General features: G+C 32.8%; 1 protein-coding gene and 2 pseudogenes across 4 annotated transcripts; 1 reads left to right on the forward strand and 2 right to left on the reverse strand.

The window, feature by feature from the left end:
• Positions 1–314: 314 nt before the first annotated feature.
• LOC114297730 (homeobox protein BEL1 homolog) lies at positions 315–7,769 on the forward strand. Of its 2 annotated transcripts, none has more exons than XM_028242197.2 (5): positions 315–626; positions 1,026–2,015; positions 2,904–3,289; positions 3,964–4,024; positions 6,785–7,769. In XM_028242197.2, exons 2-5 carry the CDS (start codon positions 1,134–1,136, stop codon positions 7,382–7,384), a joined length of 1,929 nt encoding a protein of 642 aa, XP_028097998.2. In that variant the 5' UTR covers positions 315–626; positions 1,026–1,133; the 3' UTR covers positions 7,385–7,769. The 2 variants fall into 2 exon arrangements, with proteins under 2 accessions (XP_028097998.2, XP_028097999.2); XM_028242198.2 differs by having other exon boundaries at positions 320–626; positions 1,032–2,015.
• Positions 7,770–9,686: 1,917 nt separating this feature from the next.
• LOC114297731 (threonine--tRNA ligase, chloroplastic/mitochondrial 2-like) lies at positions 9,687–14,502 on the reverse strand (annotated as a pseudogene). The gene is made up of 8 exons (XR_014344957.1): positions 14,065–14,502; positions 13,234–13,542; positions 12,868–13,066; positions 11,849–11,963; positions 11,287–11,354; positions 10,350–10,536; positions 10,210–10,259; positions 9,687–10,087 (listed from the first exon to the last, which is right to left on the reverse strand). The product of XR_014344957.1 is annotated as a threonine--tRNA ligase, chloroplastic/mitochondrial 2-like (transcript).
• LOC114297744 (small ribosomal subunit protein RACK1 pseudogene) lies at positions 14,467–15,351 on the reverse strand (annotated as a pseudogene). The gene has a single exon (XR_014344655.1). The product of XR_014344655.1 is annotated as a small ribosomal subunit protein RACK1 pseudogene (transcript).
• Between the last annotated feature and the right edge of the window lie 4,108 nt (positions 15,352–19,459).

Genomic DNA, 19,459 nt, shown 5'->3' on the forward strand with positions numbered 1-19,459 from the left:
CAATCGTGGGTGGAGCCTACCTTGGGCCATGCCCATCAAGTACAATTTTAGTATACATTTTCTTGAGGGGTCAACCTGGAATGTGGCGGCCTGTAGTGCAAAAGGACGATCACGATTCTCTTTCAGTTCCATGGTCCAGTATGAGTACTTTGTAGAGCAGACAGTTTCATTTCATTTCTTTATAGTATATATTTTTAATTTTTACTATTATTTTTATTAATTAATTTATTATTTTTCGGGTTTTTAAATTGAAGGAGGGTGTGAAATAATTGAGGGAGGATTGAATTTATAGGAAGTGTATTTTGGATGTATTTATATCATGGTTGCATTGACTCTTGAGAGAGAGAGAGAGAGAGAGAGAGAGAGAGAGAGAGAGGCATATATATGTACAACAAATGATGGAGGTCATCCGCACCAGCACCAACCCCTATCTGATGATGATCTTTTATTTCTTCATCTTCCTTCCTAGGTTGGTTTTCATGGCACCATGTCATGTTGGTTCATTAAGAGTACAAGTCTGAGAAGAAAAAAAAAACAAAACAAAAGGGAGGCCCAGTTCTCCCCACCACCACCATCTCCTCCTCCTCCTCCTCCTCCTCCACCATCTAGTGACCACTCTCCTCCAAGTAAGTTTTATCTCCCCCGCCCCTCTCTCTCTCTCTCTCTCTCTCTCTCTCTCATATAGAGATAGATACATAAAGATCCAGCTTAACCCAAACTTTTCTATTTCGCTCCAACATTCCTCACGTGTCCAACGGTTGCTGAGCAGTTTTTAAATATCAAACAGACCTCCCGAGAAGGAGATCGTTTTCTCTCTTTTGCAATCAATTTCACTAACTAATTGTCCAATTATTTAAAGTGTGATTTCTTTGTTATGTACGGACATGCTTAAGGGCATATCGGTTGAAGTAAATTCTTCTTTTTGATCGATCAAAGCGAGACAGAAGGAGAGAGAGTTTTTGATCTTTACCTTCATTTTAATGTTGGCTTTTTGGTTTTTTGATTGGATCTTGATGGGTTTTTAGTTGCAGGGCCACTAAATACCAGAATATAGAGCCACACAAAGGCAAGGAAAACAACATCAAGAAAGAACAAGAAAAAGAAAGCAGAGAACAAGTAGATTTGTGCTACATATGACTTGTCAAGGTGGTGAAGAGAAACCCAGAAACATGGCCTCATCTTCTGGCTATTGTTACTCTGATGTCTCATCTACTAACCCAAACATTCAATCCCATGATCTGTTGAACCACGAGTTACAATTACAAAGCTTTGAGTCCAACAACGCAGAGATCTACAACTTGACCACAGGCATGGAGATGATAGGGTTTCCTCCACCAAAGAATCATGACACCGACACCAACTCCGCCATGTGGAAAGGCTTCTTCGCCAAAACCAGCGGTGGCGGTGGTGGTGATGGGTTCAACAAGCCCGATTTCACACCCGGGGTGTTATCGGATAGTGAGAATTTGATGGTTGCTTCAGAATCAACAGCTTGGCATGAGCAAAACAGATTCATTGTTGATGATTCATCTATGAGGTGTGTGTTTCCATGTGAAGGAAATGAAAAGCCAAGCCAAGGACTCTCACTCTCGCTCAGTTCAACCAATCCTTCAACTATTGGGTTACAGTCCTTTGAACTCAGACAACAAGAAGATGATAGATCATCTGATGGGTTAATCTTTGCCAAATCCATGAATTTTCAGCAACATCAACACATGATTCAAGATGGGTATTTGGGAAAAGATTCAAATCTTGATCATCATCACCGTCACCATGGGGCGTTTCAGATCAGGAATTCAAAGTACTTGGGTCCTGCTCAGGAGCTTCTGAATGAGTTCTGTAACCTTGGAACAAATCAAACAGACCCTAAACCAAAGATAAAGCCACCCCACAAAACTAGTCAGTGGCAGGATGAGAATATAAGCAGTTCTTCTTCCAAAAAGCAGACTTTGCATACCCTTGAACTCCTGGAGTTGCAGAAACGAAAAGCAAGACTGTTTTCAATGCTTGAAGAGGTATACTATACATACGTACATACATACAAACAGTCTGATTTGTTTTCATATTTCAAAATAAATCTTAATTTTGCTTTTATTTTCACCCCCATTCTTTCTTTTTTTTTTTCAACAACAATTGATATAAAATGTTTTAAATATCAGCTAATACAATTATGCATCTGGGTTTGTATTGAGATTTCAGACTTTCAACATCGATATTCCCTAATATATCAACTAATCAAGATTTTAAATAACATCAATACGATGATACATCTAGGCCAATATTGAGATTTTAGACATTCAATATCAACCAATCAAGGTTTTAAATATCAATCAATATGTATTGGGATTTAAAATTTTAATATTGATATATATTGATATATCGGTTTATATATTGTCATATATCTAAAACCGATATATGACAATATTGTCAATTTATATGGATCGGTTACTAATACTTACCCATATATCACCTGATATGAAGGTTTTAGATTTGGACTCATATGTATCGGAATTTTGAATTTTTAATATCGAAATTCAATGGTATACTACTCGATTTTTAACTTATATATAACTGTATCATGTATTTTTCGATACTAATACATATTTCGATAATCTTATTTAAAATCATGGCCGCTATAGACTCCTAAAAGAGGGCACTGTTGTTCATTATGAAATAAGGACGGTTGATTGATGAGGGGGGCCTTGCAGACTTGATATGGTGAGCTAATTGAGTGACTGAGAGGGCCTTTTCATTAATGCCCACATGGTGACAATTGTGGCAACTCCATTTAATTTCAGAAATCTCTATTTTTACCTCCATTTTATCAAACTTTTTGTATTCTATGCTGTAAAATTCTCAAACTTTCATTGACAAAAACTTGCAACCATTTGTTTTTCTCTTAGGTGGGCAGAAGATACAGACACTACTGTGATCAAATGAAGGCCGTGGTGTCATCTTTTGAGGCAGTGGCGGGCAATGGGGCTGCAGTGGTTTACTCAGCGTTAGCTTCGAAGGCCATGTCAAGGCATTTTAGGTGTCTGAGAGATGGGATTGTGGGTCAGATTCGGGTCACCAAGAAGGCCATGGGGGAGAATGATACTAATGTTGTGCCGGGGGGCACGAGAGGTGAGACGCCGAGACTTAGGGTTCTTGATCTGAGTTTGAGACAACAGAGGGCTTTTCAGCAGATGAGCATGATGGAGAGTCATCCATGGAGGCCACAACGTGGGCTACCAGAGAGATCGGTGTCGGTGCTTCGAGCTTGGCTATTCGAGCATTTTCTACACCCGTAAATCTCTTCTCCCTTCCTTTTGATATATTTACACTGATAAAATCAAGATGCTTTCTCGAGTATACTTATTTAATTCAAAATTAATTGACTACAAGTAAAATGACTTTGAAATATATTAGCGGAACATATTGACAATGTTGACAATGCTGATATTGATTAATACCGGACAATATATTAGAGAATGTTAGTATTAAAAATTTAAAATTTCAATACGTATTTGGTGATAATAACGGTTGATATTTAAATGGTGTACATGTGCCACAATACACATGTTTTTGGTTGAGAACCAAAAGTTTTATCCAAAACCAGCGAGAAACACCCGTTAAAGTTGAAATACCAGTACTGAAAGTTGTTATATGAAGTAGTCTTAATCAATTTGCTAGCAAAAACAACCCATCTTGTTTTGGAAGTATCTACCCACCATCATTCAGATTCCAATATCCATTTGTCATGTTGTTTTCAATCCTATTCCATGTGTGTGTGTGTGTATAAATTGTTTTGTGTATTTGATTCATGTTGCAACTTATTACATAGGACCCATCTCTCTTTCTCTCTCTCTCTCGTCCACTCAAGTGTTTTCATAGTTCTAGCTGCAGGTAAAAGTACAATTTGCAGTATGGAATGTTAAAAGTTGTAAAGTAGTGTTTGTGTGATTGATGAAAATTGTGCAGGTACCCAAGTGATGTGGATAAGCACATTTTAGCCCGCCAAACAGGCCTTTCAAGAAGCCAGGTATGTCCACATCCAGTGGCGGAGCCACCATGTGACCGGGGGGTCACGTGCCCCCGGAAATTTTTTTTTTTTTCATATGTATATAATAAAATTTTAAACAAAAATAGTATCTAACATAAAATATTAAGGTATTTTTAAATTTATGAAAACAATAGTGATTGCTCTATTGAAAATGAAATGACTACAACAAATTATATTTTTATATATAAAAATATTGTGAAAAAAAGCTCAATATAAAGATAATATCTATCATTATTGATATGCAAATATAATTAATTTCATTATATTTACGTAAAAATTACTAGAGTATTAGTTATATTTGCATATAGAGTTCACTTTTATATGTTTTACTATTTGTTGGTGGTATCATATATATGTCAATAATGATGTGATATCATTATTATATGAAATTTTTACTCAAATTTTGTAAAAATTTGATTTATCTTACCATTATATAATTTATTTTAAGACTTAAATATATAATTTTTTTACATTGTCCATGATACACTAGTTACACGCAATACTTTTTTTTTTTTATTTTATTCGAAATTAATTGTAAAATTTTATGTGAAATACTTTTGTAATAATTTATTTAAGTTTTTGTACTTAATATTAATTCAAAAATTATTATTATCTTCTTATTGTTGTTATGAAAAAAAAAAATTAAAGTTGTAATCAATAAGTGTCCCTTCTGATTTAGTTTCCTAGTTCCGCCACTGTCCACATCCATCTCTCTACTATTACCCGTTAACAATTTCATGAAAAAAAATAACAATTCAGTATAAATTTAAAAGAAAAGTATTTAAATTAATAGAAAAATTTATAAGTTATTTAAATTAATAGTAAAATTTATAGTAAGTTTTAAAACTTAAAGTGTTGATTTTTTATTTATTTATAAATTTGTAATTATTTTGAAAAGGTACACTGAATTGTAATTTCTCCAAATATTTATATATTGAATTTGTATACAACAAATTCAACCAAAATGATGTGGAACTGAATTTTTTTAAAAAAACATATATATTTATAATCAATTTTTTTTTTTTAGAAAATTTATTTAGAATTATGTAACGTTGACATTTTTAAAATTACCGCTCTCATGTATACTTGTATTTATTGTTTCAAAAATAACACTTCGATATTATTCTATCCCTTTTTTCTTTTCTTTTTTTCTTTCTTCTTTTTAGCAAATTTTTTTCATTTTCCATAATATATAATTAGGCTTATACATACTTTCTATATTCCATTTTGATAGTCTTTTTTGAAATTCTAACTTTTTAAGTACATATGTAATCATTACGCTGGATATAAATTTTAAAGCATTAATTCCATGGAATAATGATTCAGTGTAAGTTTAAAAGAAAAGTGTTCAGATTAATAGTATAATTTACTCCTACAAGTTTTAATAATTAAAGTATTAATTTTTTTATAAAATTATAATTATTTTGAAAAGGTACCATTGAATTGTAATTTCTCTAAATATTTATATACTGAATTTTTATACATAAAATTCAACCAGAATGATGTGGAATTGAAATTAATTTTTTTTTAAAATTTATAATCAATTTTTTTTTATCTAGAAAATTTATTCAGAATTATGTAACGTTGACATTTTTAAATTATCGCTTGCATGTATACTTTTATTTGTTGTTTCAAAAATGACACTGCAATATTACTTTTTCCCCCCCCCCCCCCCAATTTTGCAAATCATTTTCGTTTCTGTAATATATAATTAGGCTTATACATACCCTCTATGTCCCATTTTGATAGTCGTTTTTTGAAATTCTAATTTTTTAAGTGCACAGGCCGGCCTTGAGGGTAGGCCAAAGAGGCCTGCGCCTTGGGTTCCCAGATTTGAGCTAAAAATAGGGCTCTAAAATATGATTTTATGTTTTAGATATAAAAAAAAAAATTCAAATACTATAAACCCAATTGTATATGGGGCCTAAAAAAACAAAATATATCATGACAAATTAGAGGCTCAACTGACATGGGGCAAAAAACAAGAAACACATTATAATTTATAATACCCACTGAGGCTAAGAACATGGGTCACTGAAAGAAAATAAACATTAGAAAATTTCTGAAGTATATTAGAAAATTTCTGGAAGTATAAACATTAGAAAATTTCTGAAAATTAGAAAATTTTTGGATTTGTGATTATATAGAGTACTCATGCCTCCTAGGAAGTATTTTTTTGGATGTGAAAAAAGGAAAAAGAAGCAAAAATTAGAAAATTTTATTCAATCTCAATTGGGAGCGCTTGATAAAGTTTTTGGTAGCAAGAAACAAATAAAAAGTTCATGTTTGGTTGATGAAGAAGTTGTTGTAAGTAAATTTTTTTGTGACTACAAATAAATAAAAAAATTATTGTAACTTATCGTTTTATCCATCAACCTTTTTTTTTTTTTTTTTTATGTAAGAAATGCCCAATTTCCGAAGGTCGCCTTGGGCCCCTTAAATCTTAGGACTGTAAGTACATATGTAATCATTACATTAATTCCTAAAATACCCCATTTATTCTCATTTTTAAATATATTTATAATTAATTACAATAGACAATTTTAAAAAAAATTAAATTTAAAGCTTTAATTTTTTTTAAAATAGACATTCATTTTGGAACAACTAAAAATAGAATGATAGATAAATAAAATGAGAGGATGGGAGTATAACATGAAGGGTTTCAAATTTAAGTTTGAGAGAATTTGAACACATGCATAAAGTAATGAATTTGGTTAATGTTATTTCATGTTTGTACAGGTATCAAATTGGTTCATTAACGCAAGAGTGAGGCTATGGAAACCCATGGTGGAAGAGATGTACTTCGAAGAAACAAAAGAACAACAACACAACAACAACATCAACGTGGCCTCCTCAGATGACAACAACAATGGCCGGATCCCTGACCAAACCCATCCCGACGATCGAAAACCCACACCAAACCAAGTCGTTCAGATCGATTCCGAGTGTCTCTCTTCCATCATCAACAACAACCCAGAAAAAAATGACACCAATCACACTAAAAACCCTCCAAATCAGCCGCCTCACCACCCCCACCACAGTTTTGGTAGAGTCGCCGACACGTTTAGTGCAGCGGAGTTGGACTTCTCAACCTACAACCACCAGGGTGGTGGTGGTGGTGGTGGTGGTGGTGTGACTTTGACGTTGGGATTGCAGCAGCACGGTGGGGGTGGGGTGAGCTTAGCGTTCTCGCCGCCATCTCAAAACTCTCTTTTCTATGGTAGAGATCATATGGAAGATTGCCAGCAAGTTCAGTATTCAATCTTGGATGGTGAAGTTCAGAATTTGCCTTACAGGAATTTAATGGGTGCGCAATTGCTTCATGACCTGGCTGGATAGAAAAAAGTTGACAAGAAAAGCATTGATCTGAAGCTAATATCAGACAACATCAATTGATATATTGATCATGAATGTTCATATCAAAAGTCGAAAATACTAATACGTATCGATTGGTGTTTAAAATCAGGTGATGATGTTTGATGATAGTAGATAACCAATTGGGGGAGCAGATAGAAAGTGTTTGATACAATTATATACATAGAACTATATATAGTAGTTAACTAGATATATATACACATACAATGATAGTTACTTTCATGGCTGGTAGTTAGTTAATTCCCATGCTTTTTTTAGTTGGAAGTTGGAACTATATTTTGTTTAGTCTGAGGTTGAATATTGGAATTTCCGGTGATTTGATGCAAGAATATCCTTATGATTGATGCAAGAATATACATATATAATTTTTTTTACTTTTTTAATTTAATCTTTTGAGTAGCTTATGTAATTGAAAAAACAAATAATTAATCGAACTCTTATATGTTCTCTGTCTCAAAACACTCATAATTATTGAATTATATCTCAATATTTTTGTATCTCATTATCACATAATCCAACGGTAATGAGTCTATTGAGACAAAATGATAGACAAACTTGGGAATAGAATATTTGACTATTGTAAATAAGCCTTTGTGAGTAGTCACATAATATTTGTCTCAAAATATATATGTCTTTAGCTTTAAAACACTCACAATTATTATATTATATATCTAGATTAACGTATTTTTTTGTCACATAATTCAACAATTATGAGTGTTTTAAAATTGGGCATAGAGTATCTCAACTCTTACCGACAAACCTTTGTGAGTGAGCCACGAATTCCCTATTTTTAAAATTTTTGTATATATGTTTATAGTTTTTGTATGAGACCACTTGAAATACATCAAATACAGGAGAGGAACAAGAATTTTAAAAAATAAATTTGTGTGCCATAATAGATAGGATCATCTGTGGCTCTTGTTTAAATCATATACATATAGTACCATTCACTTTGACGAAGCACATGAATTTTTTTTCCAAGGACAATTAATCTAAGCTGCACATGAGTCCTCATTGTTGGAGACTAAGACTACTCAATTAAGATATTACAAATATATACCATAATCGTTTCATAGTTGTGGTCCCTAATATATCCATCTTCCATAGGCACTAGGCCGTCGACATGTCGTACCTGAACGAAATTGCTCGGCCAGGCACCCAGATATATAACTCTCTGCGTATTTTTCTGTGTACCATTTCTATTTTTTTTTTTTTATTAGCAAAACTAGAGTTTATTGATAACAATCAAATTTATAATAAGATCATTATAGCAATAAAAGATAAAAGAATGGATGCAATCAACATTATGTCCAAATTTATCGACCTCAACTAAATTGGCACCTACAAGATAGCAAAATCACTTGCAAGCACCACATCAAGAAGTTGGTGAGGGGCTAAACACAAGCCCAAAGGCAACCCACAAACTGCTCAAACCACTCATATGCTGCCGCAATGAAATCCCAATAGCAGATCAAATGTAATCCCTTGTCTGTGTACCATTTCTATGTGAATGGCCCTGTTTCGTAGGATTTATTTCTACCTTATTTTAATTTTTAGCTTAATTTAAGTTATTTTGATGCGTTTGGTTCAGCTTAACAATACAACTTATAACTTTTTGTAAGTCAAAAATCAACTTAGTCTTTGAGTGGGAGAGGAGAAGTTTAATTTATAAGTCAAAAATCAACTTATGTTCACAGTTATAAGTTATAATCACACTACAAGAATTAACACTTTTGTTGACCAAAAAATTGGTCGCTAAAAACCCATTTTTGGTCAGCAAAAGTTATCTGCGACCAATTTTTTTGATCGCTACTTTGGTCGCCAATTGAAGGTCGGCAAAAGTAATTTGCGACCAAAATTTTGATTGGTCGGGAAAAGTTGGATTTGCCGACTAAATTTTTGGTCGCTAAATATATCATTACCGCGACTAATTAATTTAGTCGCTAAAACACTTTGGTCGCGAAAAGTAATAATTTTCCGACCAAATATGTTTGTCGCCAAAAGCAAAAAATCGGCGACCAACTATTTTCGTCGCCAAAAGTTGAGGAATCGCCAACTAATAATTTAGTCGTCAAAAGGTAAGGAATTGCCGACCAATGATTTTAATTGCAAAAGTGTAGAATTTGACGACCAATTATTTAGTCACCAAATGACATTAAACAATCATCGACTAATTAGTTAGTCGCCAAATCTCTTCTTTTTTTTTTCGCGATTTAACAATCAATTTTTGTTTATAAACATTCAATCCAATATTGAACAAAATTCATTCAACCCAACCCAAATATAACATTAAAATTCATCATATTTTCCTGCTCAATCCCAAACTTTACAATCATTCCATTCAAAACATTAATGCTGACAAGTTTTAAACATCCATCCATTGAAAACCAATAAGTAATTGAACAAAAATTAAAAGGAAAATCAATGAAAGAATCCAAAAAAATTTCTAAAACAGGAAGGAATATATATGGTTTTGAAGCATCAGCCTTGTGCTTGATCGTTCTTTTCACCAAGCATGTTCTTTTCACCAAGTATTAGCCTTGTGCTTGATCGTCCTAAAGAACCACCAAGCATGTTCTTTTCATGCTCAAATTCATCCTTGAATGCATTCCATAAAGTCATCCATTGAATAACCTCCTTGTGACAGATAATGAGAGCGGTGAAGTGCTGTAAAATAAAATGAAATAAGATGATTATAATGAGGTGCAGACTTTCTGTTTGAAAACCAATGAGCTGAAAGGGCTCAAAATGGGAAGAAAAGATAAACAAAACAACATTAGACAACTTGCCTTTCTCTTCTCATAGAATTCAAGTCTTAAGTGGAAGAATTCTTCAAGAACTACAAATCAAAAGAATTAAAATGTAAATAACCTGAAAATTTGATACATGATTAGAGGTTAATCTGAACTGGTGTATAGTACAATCATACTCTGTTCAGGGGTTTCATATTTCTTAATCACGCCTTTTGGGTCGAACAGATGCATGTTGCTTGTGCTGATAGTTGTGGTGAGTTTAAATTTCTTTAGCAAGCCCTCTTGCTTTCCCATGATCAAGTTCTCCTCGGACATAATAACTTCAAAGTGTACGGTGGTGTCATCGTTGTGCTCTCTGTAATCCTGCAACCATTAAAATCTATCATGAGACTCCAAGCACCTCAGAGAGAGAGAGAGGTAAGCCATAGAGCTGATTGCTTCCACAATGACTGTGAATGCACTCTCACACTCTTTTCTGGCCAGCTCTTCGAGCCATCTTTGGTGTAGCCCTTGGGTCCTAGAGCTTATAATGTAAACAAATTAAAGAAAATGACTCATCACAGAAATTATCCATAAGCCTTGAGTCATAAAAGTAAACTGTTTATTCTAGTTCACTCAGCTCCTTGAATGAAATCTCTAAAAACGAATGAATAGGATCGGAGTGAATTGTAACTAGGAAACTGGAGATGACACTTGGTGGCATCCACATGGACCACAAACTGTAGATGCATTAAGAATAAAAGGTCCGAAATTGATATATTATATCACCAATCTGATCATCCAATCACCTATACCGCATACTGATAGTTACAATGAATTGGCAGGCATTGAAGTGCATTACAATTGCGTTGGTGCAAAATATAGTAAGGTAGACTGCATTTGGTTTAACCTATGTAATGAATTTTTTACTACAATACTTGGTATCTGATGTGTTAAGACTGGGAGTAAGAAAGCACTATACAAAAAATGAATTACTTCTAATTTAGCATGGCCTTCCATTTCATTCTGTTGTCGCTGCATTGATATTTTGTGGGTTATGAATCATGGATTGAATATCCTGTTTAGGTTTTAAAACAAGGCACAGATGGTTATAAAGGGAATTGAAGATCATACCTTTTCTATAAAATCAATGGTATTACTGTCTGTAATCTTGTTCCCTTGTTGATCAGTGACATGAAATACTGTTAAGAGAACTGAAACTGGTCAACTATCTGCATGTGTGTGTGCTTCTGTGAGAGAGAGGGAACGTGGAGGCCATAAAGAGGGCACATTTCCATAAGCTCCTTATTAGTTTTTTTAACTCATTGGTGCATGTGTATGATCATGGGGATGCATATAGGTTCCACGACCAAAATTACCATCAAAATAATAATGCCAAATTCACTTGTATATGGACATGCAGCTTAAAATTCATTCTTCGGGTTCAATGAACATCTTCACATGAACCTTGATTAGGACATGAGTGATCAAAGTGAAAACCAAGCAGTGGAGACCATATGCAGAATGTAGTTAATTTGGCTAATTTAACAAAAACAGGGTAGATTTGCTCACAGACACACAAAAGAAAAGATGCTAAAAATGTGTAGATTAAAGAGAGCTTATTGCAAACATGATGAGTATGCCCTTTTTACAAGCCTTAACATTAAGGAAATAGCAAGTAAAAGAGTAAACCCACCATCCATGAACCATCCACCATCAGAAGAGATGTAAGCCTTGGTGATGGTGAGGTCAAGGTCTGTTAGGATTTGTACCACTTCCAGCAGTATTCCTGGTCTGTTCATGCTGTCAACCTGACATACATCCCACAACCTTCATCTAATCATTGCAACAGAAAACTAAATAATAAAGTGAAGTGTTAAGAGTCTGAATCTGAACTAGAAAATAAGAGTGTTATTGTCAATGCACCACATAATAAACATGCAATTCGGTTAGCTGGTAGGGTCTTTTGGTGGTGTTCCAAAGGTTTGGGTCTACTACTCTCTGTGGGCTTGAAAATTGTCATTAAGTCCACATCTTTCAAGCCTCCAACACATGACCTCCACTTACCACCTCACAAAAAAAAAATAAAAATAATAAATAAATAAATAAAAATAAAAATAAAAAAGGGCTAGAAGCAGTGCCAATAAAGTGACTAAGGCCGCTAAAGGACAAAGGTTTGGCCAAAATTGCAATCAGTTTAGCTCATAAGTTTATCATGTTCCATATTATTCAATGGGACACAATAAAGAGAATGTTGCTATGAGACAGCTAAGTTCATTATAGAAATATTGTGGCAGAGACCTGATTTCTTTATAGAAATTATGCTTAAGAATCCACCATTTTGACTAAATTGAAGGGTTCCATCAGTGTGTATTAGAACACTGATCAATGAACAATGAACTCATGAGGATGCATAAAAAGGAAAGCCATTCAAACCCCAATGCTCTTAATCACTGAAATCAAACTGCAATACATAAAGTTTTTTTTTGGGTACAAAAGGTCAAATCAAAATATAAATGTAAATAAATAAAAAATAAAGAGATGTCTGCAATAGGGTACTGCGCAAGCTTCTATTATGATGCATCACAAACAGTATTGAAAAAGCATCACAGATGTCAGAGGGTTCTTTTTATTAGATTAGATTTTCAATCATATCAAATGGAATCTCAATTTTATGGAACAGACTAAATTGCAAGCCTATGAAACTGAAGATACCAGTGTGTCAGTGACTGGTAAAACTCGAGCTTGGATTGGACATAGCCACAATGGAAAATCTCCAGCATAATGCTCTATGAGGACTCCAAAGAACCGCTCCAAGGATCCAAGAACTGCTGTGAATCATGATAGGCCTCTTCTTCTTTGAGTTTGAATCAACATATGTAATGTCAAAACGCTGCGGTAAATTAAAATCAACCTGTCCACATGGAAAAAGAAAAATATTTTTCCATTAGAAGATCAGTGTTTCACCACCAGTAAAGACCGAAGAGAACATGTGAGAGAAAACAACATGACTGTGATGACATACTTGTGCTGTAAATACCCCCAAACAAATTATAAGCCAATCATAAGTTCTGGACTTGCCTGTATGGTTGAGCATTGCCACTTCCTTCCAAGAGCATCCTCAATCTTGAGATCAATCTTTGGACCATAAAAGGCACCACCACCTTCATCAACCTGATAGCTCCACCCTTTATCATCTAATGCATCTTTAAGGGCAAATGTTGTTTTTTCCCATATATCATCACCTCCCACAGCTTTTTCTGGCCTCGTTGAAAGGTTCACTTCATACTTGCTAAAACCAAATTGCAGTAATATTTCTTCTGTGAGATCTAGGACACCCCTGATCTCATCTTTGATTTGATCATCTAAACAAAATATGTGTGCATCATCCTGCAAAATCAATAGAAAGTGAAATTATAGATATTGCAAATACCATGATTTACAATGTGCTTATTAATGATGCCACACTATGAAAACATGTTGATGCCCACAGCCCATCACCAACAAAGTTAGCCATGCATCTGCCAGCGCTACTGTCTTGACGTGGTAGCATAGGGCTTCAACACTGGTTTGTCAAAGACGCTGACTAGAGTCATAAAAATATAAGCCTCGACTTGACCAAGCATCGGCCAACCCAGATGGGTGTAATCCTAAGTAAATGTGCTCCCCAATGATACAATCAGCAGGTGGTTTCATGTACTTCAAAATCTACTCAACAAGCAACCTAGATGTCTAATCGTGATGATATAAAAGATTTGAGAACACAGACCACAGATCTGAAACTAGTATTTTATCTGAAGTGTCCATGAAACATGACATAATTTGATGTCTCAAATCAACTTTGACAATTACCAAAACAAACAAATACCAACTAAAAGTTTCCAGATATAAATCTAAGAAATGAAAATGTACCTGAGTGAAACCTCTTACACGGAAAAGGCCATGTAAGCTTCCAGATAATTCATATCTATATACAGTTCCCAGCTCCGCAACCCTTATTGGAAAATCCCTATAAGAGTGAAGCTTCCTTTTGTAAACCAAAATATGGTAAGGGCAGTTCATTGGTCGCAGCTGGTAAAGTTCTTCCTCAATCTTCATCTGATCATACATGTTCTCTTTGTAGAAGTCCAGATGACCACTGATTTTCCAAAGATCTGCCTTTGCTACATGTGGTGTATACAACAGATCATAACCACGCAAAACACACATAATTGGGATTATACATTTTCATATCTATTGCAAAACAAACATTGACGAGAAAATTATGTATCTCACTAATCGAACTATATAACTAATCATATACTAATCTCATGATTGTTAATCCACTTACTATTAATCCTCTTAATCAAACAGGCCCTATATGTATTCATCAACTATCTACGACACAAACACATCAAAAAAAACATTTAAATGGCAAGAAATATCAAGAAACACAAAAGCAATAAAAACCCAAAATCCATATATACTAAATTAACGATACTAAACCTTGTTTTTAACACCAGAAGACACGGCAGCTCCGCCTTCGTTCATTTCAGCCTCCTGCTTGGCATCAACCTTGAGATCCACAACAATGGTCTTGCTCTCCAAATCCCAAATCTTAATGCTCGCCTCTGTAGCAGCACAGAGCCAGTACCTATTAGGGCTAAAGCACAGAGCATTAATAATTGAACCCGAATCGAGCGAGTAAAGCTTCTTTCCCTCAGCCAGATTCCACAACAAAATAACCCCATGTTTCCCACCACTCGCACACAGCGACCCATCGGGCGACACGGCCACCGTATTCACATACCCAGAATGCCCAGCAAGCGAAGCCCTAATCTTACAATTGGTCAAATTCCAAATCTTCACAGTCCGATCCCAAGACGAAGACATAATCGTAGGCTGAAGATTATTAGGGCTAAATCGAACACAACTGACCCAATCGGAATGAGCATCACCATCCTCAATCGTGTACTTACACTCACCCAAAGTGTTCCACAGCTTGATCGAGCGGTCTCGGGAAGCAGAGACGATTTGGCGATTATAGAAGGAGAAAGCGATGGAGAGGACATCTTTGGAGTGGCCGACGAAGCGGCGAGGCGGAGAGTGGGCACCGATTGAGAGGAAGAACACAGAGAGGGAGAGGGCGGACCGAGAAACAAAGAGAGAGGGCACCGATTTGATTTTATTTGATTTGATTTTTTTTATTTTTTTCTGATTTCATGGTACAAAACGACGTAGTTTTAAAATTAGCGACCAAATTTATTTGTCGCAAAAAAATTTTAATTCCCGCCCCACTAAAAATCAAATTTCCCTCCCAAACTTTTGGCGACCAAAAGACCATATTAGTCGCAGAAAAGGAACCTTCGCCAACAAACTTTTTTAGTCGCCAAATCTCAATCAATGGCGACTAAAATATTAGTTGCTAAAAATACTAATTTGGCGACTAATTTTTTTTTATTGTTGAAAATAAGTTTACTAATATGTGACCTTCAGCGACTAAATTTGAAGTTGGTCAGCAAAAGTATACCACTTTCTGCGACCAACTCATTTTTTAGTCGCCAAAATATAATCTTCTGCGACCAATAATATTTGGTCGTCAAAAATAATGATCATCCGCGATAAATTAATATTTGATTGCTAAATGTTATTTTTTTGCGACTAAAATTTTTTTGATCGACAAAAATGATCCGCAAATATGTAAATTCTTGTAGTGTCACTTTCCCACCGGTCTGCTAAACGGGCCAATATCTTTTCTGATCAATTACTAAGTTCTTAAAGGCATTTATTTATTTATTTTTTAAATGGAACATATAAAAATCAAATATTATGGTTGTGTTAATGGAATTATCAGCTCTGTTAATGGTGTGCCTGACTAGTAAGACCATCTTCAATTCTTCATCTTTTGTTTGATCAAATTTAAATTTAATAAAAAAATTGTACAAAAGTGGCGTCCAACGCTTCATCGTTTGTTTTATCAAATTGAGAATATTTCAAATTATTTTATTAAATTGAGGATGTTGAAATCTTTCACCAAATTATTATAGATAGTCGTTAGCTCTTGAGCCGCGGCTGGCCGCCCAGATCCCCTCCGGTTGTCTCCCGGTCGACCACCTCTTTGCAAATTTTTTTGAACGATTTACATTAGCCGGTTGATCCCCGGTTATCTTCCCGATCAAACAATGATTTAATGAAATCTCAAATCACTTTATTACAACGCGCGATATCAAATCAAACTTTTTTATTAAATTTAAGTAAAAATTGATAAAAATTTTTTTTAAGAAAAGCGTTGGAAATACTCTAAGGTAATTTATTTAGTAGTTGCAATGAGAGAACACTTTAAACTTCAATTTTTATTTTTAGTGTTTTTTTTAAGGAAAGAAACTATCAATTTTTATATATATCAAGTGTATTAATGGAGCTATCATTCTCTATAGCCTGACTCAAGCAGAAACTTAGGTCTCGTTTGAGAACCTTCCTTTTAGTTAAAAAGTCAAAAAATTACTAAATTAACCAAAAAGTTAACAACTCATACCAAAAAGTCAAAGACTCGCCTTTCTCTCTATTTTTTGTACATCTTTTCGTAAAAAGTCAAAAAGTTATTCCAAACATACTAATTTTTTTTAGCTCATATTTTAACCAAATAACCAAAAAATTACTAAATTAGTCTGTTCCCAAACAAGGCCTTAAGGTTGTTTTGACAAGTTACAATAACAGTTAAAAAGTAAATAAAATAATCAAAAAGTTAAAAAATTATATAAAAGTTAAATATTCATTTTTTTCATAGTTTTTTTTCATCTCATATTTTAGTTAAAAAAACAATTGCTTATTCCTAAATCAATTTTTATACTGTGTTTGGTTGGGGGATTTAAAAACAAATTTGAAAAATGAAAGAAAAAATGTATGTGAAATTAGATGAAATATAAATATATTTTATTTATATTTCACTTACTTTTTCTCTTTTTTGGGGGTCAAATTCTTTCCCAAATCTTTCAACCAAACACAATATTAGTATTTCAAAACTTTTTTGGCTGAATCAGTATTTCAAAACTAATTTGAAATAATGTATGTTTTTTGCTGGTATTATTTCTGATCTAAATTTTGTATAAAAAAAGGGCTTACAAACAAGAGATGTTTGGTTTCAATTTTCTAAATTTAGTTTTTTAAAATTTAAGTCTTTTATTTTTCATATGTTTTTATTTTTAATTAATATTTTAAAAATTTTAAGCAATCTTTTTATTTTTTTAGATGTACCTTACTTAGATGTATCTAAATAATAAAATATTTATGAAAAAATATTTAAAAAATTAATAAATACACAAAAATATGAAAAATGTACTCGATTTTCTTCTTTTTTTTATATATATTTTTGGTATCTAGTGAATTTTTAAAAAAAATCACAAATATTATACTTTTTAAATGTATTTATTTTATGTGTGTTTAAAAATTAAAAAACTTACTTAAAATATCAAAAAAATTCAGTAAAAACAAAAAAGTATAATTTTCTAAAAATTGAAACCAAATCGAATGAATTTTTTTTTTTTTTTTGAGAAATCTCATTAAGGGGTGTTTTGAAAAGATACTTAAAAGCTAACTTTTTAACTCTTTTAATTTTTTTCACTGTTTTATATGAGAAGTAATGTGACTCATAACAAATTAAAAATTAATTTTTGATTTTTTTTTTTTAGAGTGTGTTGCGAAAACACTCCTAATAAGTAGTGCCACTTTGAATTGTTTTTCACAGCATACAAGTAATCATAAGACAATCACCTGTATGAAGAAGTACTTAAAACAGAGTTGAGCTTTACCATGGAAGCATTATTCTCTACAAAATATATATAATGGAAACAATATAAAAAGAAAGTATGGGTGTTCGTAAAATGTTTTAAAAATATTTTTGAAGGGAAAGATTATAGTGTACACTATTTAAAAGATGTGTATTGTATATATTTTATAATTAAAAAAGATGATATAATTTTATATTTTTTAAGTTATAATTAAAAAAATTATAATCAAATATCACATGAGACATAATTAAAGATTTCATGAGTCATAATTAAAATAAAATTATAATTAAAGAAGAAAAATAATCACACTTAAAAAAGAAAATGTCATAACTAATGCTGCCTATTGTAAGGGGTGTGTATAATAGAATTTTCTATTTTTGAGTTATCATATTATTTTGTGAAATTATTATAGAAATGAAAACAATAATATCTTTTTGGTTATTTGTTTGCAAATTTCTTTAAAAAAAATAAAAAATTAGTATGGTGAAAAAAAATAAAATAAAAATAAACTTATCAATTTTACATAATTTTATTTTTGAAAAGAAAAAATACTTTTTAAAAAATTTAAATTTAAAAAAATATTAATATATATTTTTATCAAATTAAATTATATTTTATTTAAAAAATAAAAAATTTCAGAAAATCATATCATTATTTTGTTCTCAATTTTTATCCATTATTAATTTTTTCGAAAACATAAAAAATAAAAAATGACAACAAAAAAAAGAAGAATTTGATGTGCATACGTTTCACTAATTTCCTCTCTCGCTCTCTTTCTTCGCGGTCTGCTTCAGTTTTTAATCTCTCTCTCTCTACAATTGTGAAGGTTCTCAGTGTTGGTTCGTATTAATTCGGGTCTGAAAGCTCGGGACTTGCAAAGGAAAAAGATACAATTGTTCGTTGATCGAAGCAAGGAGGTCAAAAAATTTTAATCTCATTGTATATTTTGTGTGTCAAATGAATTTAATTGTATTGAATTAGGGTTTATCAGAACTGATTATTGTTTCTCTTTGATCTGGGTATTTGTCTGATTAGTTGTTTTCGTGTACTCTCTGTAATTTGAGTGCTTTTTGATTGATTTTATACACCATGACTTGATTAATTTTTCAATGCATTGCATGAGCTTTGACTCTGGTAGGGTTCATTGATCTAGGGTTAGATTTTGATTGTTTTGTTATTTTATGTAAAAAGTGCGATTTGCTTATCATTTGATGGTGCCTTCTTGGGAATAGTTATTTTTGTTTAATTTTGAGCTTAAAGTTGGAAAGCTTGATTCCCATCTTGTTGGGGATATGAATCAAAATTTTGGATATAAGTGTGACAAGGAGACAATGAATGTGTGTTCAACCTCCTCGGTTCTAGTCTTTCAATTAACTCATTTGACTCTCTCTCTCTCTCTCTCTCTCTCTCTCTCTCTTGTTTATTTATTAATAATATGCACACATTAGCCAGTTATTTGTGAAAGTCACTACTCCGACATTGTTTTAGAATATATTTTTGAATGTTGGTTGGTTGTAAATCTCGAGTCAAAAATTAACTCT

The sequence above is a fragment of the Camellia sinensis genome, chromosome 11 (assembly GCF_055761805.1).
Source record: "Camellia sinensis isolate YWXY chromosome 11, ASM5576180v1, whole genome shotgun sequence".
Classification (NCBI taxonomy): Eukaryota; Viridiplantae; Streptophyta; class Magnoliopsida; order Ericales; family Theaceae; genus Camellia; species Camellia sinensis.